Source organism: Olea europaea, chromosome 5 (genome assembly GCF_002742605.1).
Source record: "Olea europaea var. sylvestris chromosome 5, O_europaea_v1, whole genome shotgun sequence".
NCBI lineage: Eukaryota > Viridiplantae > Streptophyta > Magnoliopsida > Lamiales > Oleaceae > Olea > Olea europaea.
The window spans coordinates 2,723,668-2,730,921 of record NC_036241.1 but is presented as its reverse complement, the minus strand read 5'-3'; the positions used below and the strand labels follow the sequence as shown (position 1 = coordinate 2,730,921).

At 38.4% G+C, this 7,254-nt stretch overlaps 1 protein-coding gene across 1 annotated transcript in view; it reads left to right on the top strand.

Annotated features, from left to right (window-relative positions):
* Nucleotides 1-356: 356 nt before the first annotated feature.
* Nucleotides 357-7,254, top strand: part of LOC111394130 — a 14,198-nt gene continuing 7,300 nt past the window's right edge. The window contains exons 1-7 of the mRNA XM_023019905.1: nt 357-686; nt 1,112-1,434; nt 3,920-4,105; nt 4,239-4,366; nt 5,785-5,936; nt 6,330-6,444; nt 6,864-7,117. Coding sequence (XP_022875673.1) covers nt 437-686; nt 1,112-1,434; nt 3,920-4,105; nt 4,239-4,366; nt 5,785-5,936; nt 6,330-6,444; nt 6,864-7,117 — 1,408 coding nt within the window. The 5' untranslated portion in view covers nt 357-436. The remainder of the gene's footprint in view (nt 687-1,111; nt 1,435-3,919; nt 4,106-4,238; nt 4,367-5,784; nt 5,937-6,329; nt 6,445-6,863; nt 7,118-7,254) is intronic.

Genomic DNA, 7,254 nt, shown 5'->3' with positions numbered 1-7,254 from the left:
ATTATTTAGTTGGACCAAATGGCCAAATTCCACTTATTTTTAAGCTATAGGAATATTTTGTGAAGTTTGTTTCTACTAATTTTTATTGTTGATTTGATTGCTGGGAATCGCCGTGCAGACTTTTTGGCTATAGAGCCGAATGAATCATTTTCGTCAAGCTGTTCAATTCATTATTTTAACAAATAATCGAGCGGTTTTCACCTGTTGGGCTTGCTTTTCGATTCGGAGTGGTAGACGTGTTGACTTTTTATAAATGGATGGCTGCTTGTGAAATTACGGTTTGATTGAGGACCAATGGTGCAATCTTCCCAAAAATATCTCTCGCGCTTACCCTATAAATTAATAAATAAAAACAATATAACCATTTTCTCAACGGAAAAGCTCCGCAACTTGGAACTCTAGCAGGTTTTACGTAATCTGATCTTAATTAGCAACAATGTCGGAGGAGTTGGCACCTAGCCACATGGATCCGGCCGACGATCATCCAAAAAGAAAGCTCGAAGATTTGGAGCTCAACAGCGGGTCTGAGCCACTCGTTGTCCCGCGCTTGACGGCCAACTCGGATCTGGACACAGTGAAGAACGCAACTGAGGAAGAGGAGGAGAATGGAGCTACAGATGAGTCTGAGGCAAAGCGAGCACGCTTCGACAGTAATGATTATAATAGCAATGAAACTGACGGCGTTGGTAATTTTGTTTAATTACCCCTCTTTTTCTCCACTTCCCTGGATTACGCTATCGTGTTTAATTTGTAACTAATTCGGCTCTCAATGATTGGTGATGGGGACGGGATATGATTTTTTTACATGGAATTATCTTTTGTTGTGTACGAAATAAAATGTGAATTGTGATAAGGGTAAAATGTATTCGCAAACTTATAAGTACAACTATCCAATTCTTTATCTCCAATCTTTTCCACCAGAAAGGTTTTTATTATGAAAAATTGTTTTGTCATTAACCTGAAGGCACACTGGGCAAATGACCATCTATATTTCAACAAAATTTAATTTCTCTTGTGGCTACTTTGATTTTATTGAATCAAAGTATGGAAAAATTAGAAAATTTCTTTCTAAAGGATAAGTGATTATTTTCTTGTCAAAATTATTTGGTAGTACCTACTCAGAATGGAGAGTCGGAAGACAAGCCGAGAGAGGAGGAAGTTGGGGAGCCTGGAGCTATGGATAATAATGGCTCGTGTCAATCGGGTCAAGAACTTGCCATGGGAGCGGTGGAGATGACTACTAGTGAACAACTAGCTTCCGATCAGAATGATAATGCCCTGACCAAAAGTGCTGAGGAACAAGGACAATCTAAAGGAGAAGCTCAAGAGCCTTCTGAGGAACTTCCTAAAGAGGATGATGTTCCATCAACCGAGCTGCAGTCAGAGTCTGACATGCAAATACTGTCGCACAAAATGGAGGTTCCTAGTGACAAGGTGAATTAACGGAATAATTCTTCATTAGCATTTTTTTCCCCGCAATTGTTCTAAATTGATATATGAAACCAATGTGAGGCCCCGTCCTTCTTATTTTTGTTTTTACCTGATTGGAATAGTTTGTGACATCGTCTAAAGGTGTAACATTTAAACATTTACATAATTTGGGCTTGAGAGAGGAGACTTGACACAGGTTCTTTGCATGCTCGGACATAGTCAGGATTTAGCAACAGGATGGACTAGTATAAATTGTTTTTAAGCGAATTCACTGGTTTGGGAAAATTATATTTACTTATAAGTAAATCATACCTAGTTCGGTGGGAGCCTAGTTTATATGCAATGCATTATTATAAAAGACAGAAAATAAAAGACGAAAAAAATATGAAACCTAGGAAAGACAGCAAAAGTCCGGCCCTTGGGCACTATATATGAGCTAGACGAGTTTCCTCCGTATGTTTTACAAACTCTATACGTCAACTTAAAAGACAGAAAATAAAAAAAAAAAAAAAGAAAAAAAAGGAAAACAAAGTGCGACCCGGGAACTCTACATGGGACTTGGATGAGCTTCCTCCATATGTAGATTGCTTTACTAATGAAGGATGGGGTGGATGACTAGTCCCAATAGCAGTAGTAATATACTCTGTACTTGTGACAAATACTACTACTCGTTAATTCGCACAACAAGTGATTCTGTCATTTAGCAAGACACTTGTCAAGTCTTGAAATTGAGTGAAATTAAGCCAAAATAGGAATTTGGAAACCATAATTTGTTACCTTGATCACATATTAATGTTATCAACGAGCTATGATGATAAAAAAAAATCATACTTAAATGAATGAATATGTAATTCAATTGAATGAATCACCAGTAGTGTCTATATTGATTACATGGAAAAGGAACAATTAATCTAATTAACAATACAAGTATCCCCTGTTTGGTATAGCTAAAAATCAGATTTTTAATATATTTTGATAAAAGTTGATGAAATACGTGGTTGAAATGCTGTGGGACAAATGAAATGTCTGATTAAAATTAATTGTTGATTTAGACTTAGATTTTTATCAAAATTTTAATTCACGCCCAATAGGGTCATAATAAAAGCATGAAAATTACTCAACAACCATCATAATACAGAAAGACACGTGTGTTTTTGATAATAATTAGCCTGTTATCCATAAAGTGTAAAAAGACATAGAAATTCTGAAGTAAAATACAAATTCCATTTTTTTAAGAAATATGCAATCGTAATCAAGTTTAAGTAGCCAAATCAAAAAATTAGTACACAGTATATGCTTTAACTTATAATGCCTAAATCTATCACAGAGTAATTCAGTTCTTGAACCACATTAGTTTCAAGATTCTGTATTTTTCTATATCTCCATCTATGTTGCATGTTAACCGCCTTATTCAAAATTAAGCTATTAGAACAGGGCCACATGTATTCATTTGAAAATCTTGTCTTTTCTCAATTAATAAAAGTTGGTGATGTTAGAGTTAAAAGAAGCTAATCCTTCCATTTACACTGTATATCTGTTAACGCTTTCTTACCAATATGAAATAACTACCTTACCCCTTAAGGATACCAGCAATATTATCTTGTCCAACAAAATACATGATAACAGGAATACATTTTTGGAAAATCATTGTAATTATATCTAGCCGAACTGACATAGCATATCACTATGAGTTATTGCCCAAGTTACTGCCTCCGTAAGCGAAAGCCTTCAACCTAAACGAACCTTGGATTTCCGAATGAACAATCTAAAGGGAAATTGGAATGAATCCTAGATATTAGGTTAGCAGATGAAAGACCGAGAAAATATTGGGTGCCACTAAGATCCAGATCCCACCGATCAGTAAAAACTAAGGAGGAGATAGAATTAAGTAATGCTACCAAACCATCTGTCAATCATTATGATTGCAAAAGGAAGCATGAATGATTATTAGAACTTGGAGAACTGTGGCTTTCTTGAAGAACTATTGTTGCTTGGGTTTTCAATTCCCTAAGTTCCTGACGTGGTTTTTTCCAGTCTCTGATGGTGGATAATAGGAGTTATAGTCATGATTACAATTTATGTCTTTGTATTCATGTGCACAAATATCCATATGCGTACATACTTTTATGCAAGTGGAAAATAAGGGAAGGGAAAAGGGTATAAAGATACAGGAAAACTACAATCTCTAGATGGGACCATAATTTTGACATGAAATTAACTAATGCATTCCCAAGTGTGTAGATGGAATTATTCGAATTAAAAATAAATATAGGAAAAGAAAATATGAGAAAAAGACCATGAGGAGACCGTGACTAGTTCAGTTTCTGGTGGCACTAGATTTAATTGAAACTTCATGTCCAGAACTTTATGATAAAAATCCTGCCCCATTCCCATCTACATCCATGCTGAAGAGGAAAGCTGAACTGAGATAGGAAACGTTGAAGAGGAAAGGAACTTGATTGGAATGTTTATTCTTCCTTTGTCATAGGTTGGGGTTATAATTGGAAAGGCTGGGGACACTATTAGGTCCCTTCAAGACAACACAGGTGCCAAAATTCAGATTGTGAGAGATGCTGATGCAGATCCACATTCTGCCACCAGGCCTTTGGAACTGATAGGAACTTTGGAAAATATAAAGAAGGCCGAGAAATTGATAAAGGATGTTATTGCTGAGGTAATTTAATTTTTAATTTTTAATGATGAATACTGATATTCATCGTTAACCCCATCATTTATTGCATTTGGTGTATATATATAAAATTTTTCGATTTTGGTACGTCTGCTACTTATTATTTATTGTATGTTAGGCTGATGCTGGAGGTTCTCCTTCACTCGTTGCTCGGGGATTCAGCACTGTGCAAGCTGCTGGAGGTGGAGAACAGCTTGAAATGCAAGTCCCAATTGAAAAGGTTTATGATGTAGGATTAATTGAATAAGAAAAGCAAGAAGCAGAGAAGAAACAAGAAGGGAGAATCCGGAGAGAGTGGAAAGAGAGAAGACAGATTGGTGGAAGGCAACAATTCATTCATTCATCATCTGACTTTCAATCCCAATTACAATAACATAAATAACAAAATAATAACTTGAGCTTGAGCCAAACCCATATACAAGCCCAATGAGACATGAGCCCAAAATAAATAACTAAAAGATAAAATTGGGATGATATCCTCATCAACTCTCCTGGGGTGGGAGAAAAACTCGACCCCGTCGAGGAGGTAGATCCCAAAAGGCTGCTGTCAATCTCCTAGCCACAAATTGATCGGTTGAGCAAATTTCTTTCGACGTCTATAGACACGCAAGGGTGGTGGTCCGGGTAGAGGAAGATTTTGTTGACTCCTATAATGCTCCAACAAGTCAGGATCAAGCTGTTGAAGTGTCTCTTTGGGGATCCAAGTACAATCAGAATTAGGACGACCCTCCCAACGAATAAGGAAGCGCTGAATGTCTCCATTCTTGATTAATATAGTCTGTGCATCTAGAATAGCATCAATTTTATCTTTATGTGCTGCAGCAGGTAGAATTGGGGCAGGGGTAACAGGTTTAGGATGAGGGTCCAGAGATGGAGGTGTGAAAGGATTATCAGCGGGGTGAAATTGACCTTTGTAAGCAACTAAGTGTTCAACATTAAAGGTAGGGTGGTAGCCAAAATGTGATGGTAAGTCAATGACATAAGCATTTGGACCAACACGCTATAAAATTTTAAAAGGACCAGCACTACGAGCTTGCAATTTGGAAGCAGGCCCAGATGGACAGCGTTACGGTCTAATTCGAATCATAACATAATCCCCAACATTAAATTCAACATGGCCTTTGTGCAAATCAGCTCGAAGTTTATATAATGCATTACTCGCTTCTAGCTGTTTATTGATCTCAATATGCAAGTCACGCAGATGTTGTGCAAAAGACTCAACTGACACAGACACACTAGCATGTGGAGACATAGGAATAAGGTCTAACGGCTTTCTAGACTTAAAACCATGAACAACCTCAAAGGGATTCATACCTATAGACCGATTCACTGAACTGTTATATGCAAGTTGGGCAGTAGGAAGAATTAAGTCCCAATTCCTAAGATTTTCCTGGACTAGACATCTTAATATATTACCAAGACTGCGCTTAACAACCTCAGTTTGATCGTCCGTTTGTGGGTGATATGCAGTAGAGAATTTCAGCTTAGTGCCAACCATACTCCATAGGGTTCGCCAAAAATGGCTAGTGAAATGAACATTCCTATTCGAGACAATGGTCTTAGGGAGGCCATACAGTTTGACGATCTCATGGAAGTATAACTTAGCAACCTTAGATGCATCGGAAGTCTTGCTACAGGGAATAAAGTGTGTTATTTTCGAGAAGCGATCTACGACAACAAAAATGGAGTCGTGTTTCTTTGGAGTACGTGGCAATCCTAGCACGAATCTATACTAACGTCTTGCCAAGGACAACTAGGGATGGGGAGAGGAGTGTAGAGGTCTGTGTTATGCCTTTTGTGCTTAGATCATTGACAGGTGTTACATGTGCCGACAATTTTGGCCACGTCGGTCTTTAAATTGGGCTAATAGAATTGACGTTCAATTTCCTCTATGGTCTTATCACGCTCAAAATGTCCAGCCAACCCACCAGCATGACTTTCCCACACTATAAAGTCCCGCACTGAAGTCGTTGGGATACACAACTTATTGGATCTAAAAAGATAGCCTTCCTCCAAACGGAAACCATCAGTGGTGTCCAACTCCCCGTTTTGCAAAGCAAGAAAAATGTCTTTGAAATCGGGGTATGACTCGTACTCTTCCTTAAGTCTTTCAAACCCTAGAACCTTAACACTCATGACGGACAACAAGGGGATGCGACGGCTTAAAGCGTCAGCAACTCGATTTTCAACACCTTTCTTATGCTTTAAGACAAAAGAATAGGCTTGCAAATATTCGATCCAGCGGTCATGCCGAGAATTCAATCGTCTCTGGGAATTAAGGAGACGAAGGGCCTCATGGTCAGAAAAGAGGACAAATTCGTGGGGTAATAAGTAATGACGCCAATAGCGCAAGGCTTGTACGACTGCGTACAACTCCTTATCATAAGTCGAGTACCATTGCTTAGCATTATTTAATTTCTCACTAAAATAAGCAATCGGATGGCGTTCTTGACTTAAAACTCCACCTATTCCTACCCTTGACGCATCACATTCGACCTCAAAAATTTTGGAAAAATCCGGGAGTCACATGATAGGAGCCTCTGTAATTCGCCTTTTGATTAACTGAAAGGCCTTAGCGGCTTCCTGCGTCCAATGAAATTCTCCTCTCTTCATACACTCTGTGATAGGAGCCATGATCGTCCCTTGATGAAACGATGATAAAAGGTAGCTAAAACATGAAAACTACTAACATCATGTATATTCTTGGGATCTGGCCACTCAACAATTGCTCGAATCTTTGCAGGATCAGTAGATACTCCCGTAGTGGAAACAACAAATCCGAGAAACACAATTGTATCCGTGAAGAAAGAACATTTCTTCACATTGGCATACAAGCTTGTTGCACGCAATGTAGAGCAAACTTGCGTGAGATGATCTCGATGTTGTTCCCTTGTTTTGCTGTACACGAGGATGTCATTAAAGTATTCGACAATGAATTTGCCCATGAAAGGCTGAAGGGCCTGTGTCATCACCCTCATAAAAGTACTAGGAGCATTGGTTAGTCCAAAAGGCATTACCAACCACTCGAATAGGCCATCTTTCGTTTTAAATGCAGTTTTCCACTCGTTTCCTGGGCGGATCCGAATCTGATGATACCCACTCTTCAAATCGATTTTGGAAAAGATTGTGGCACC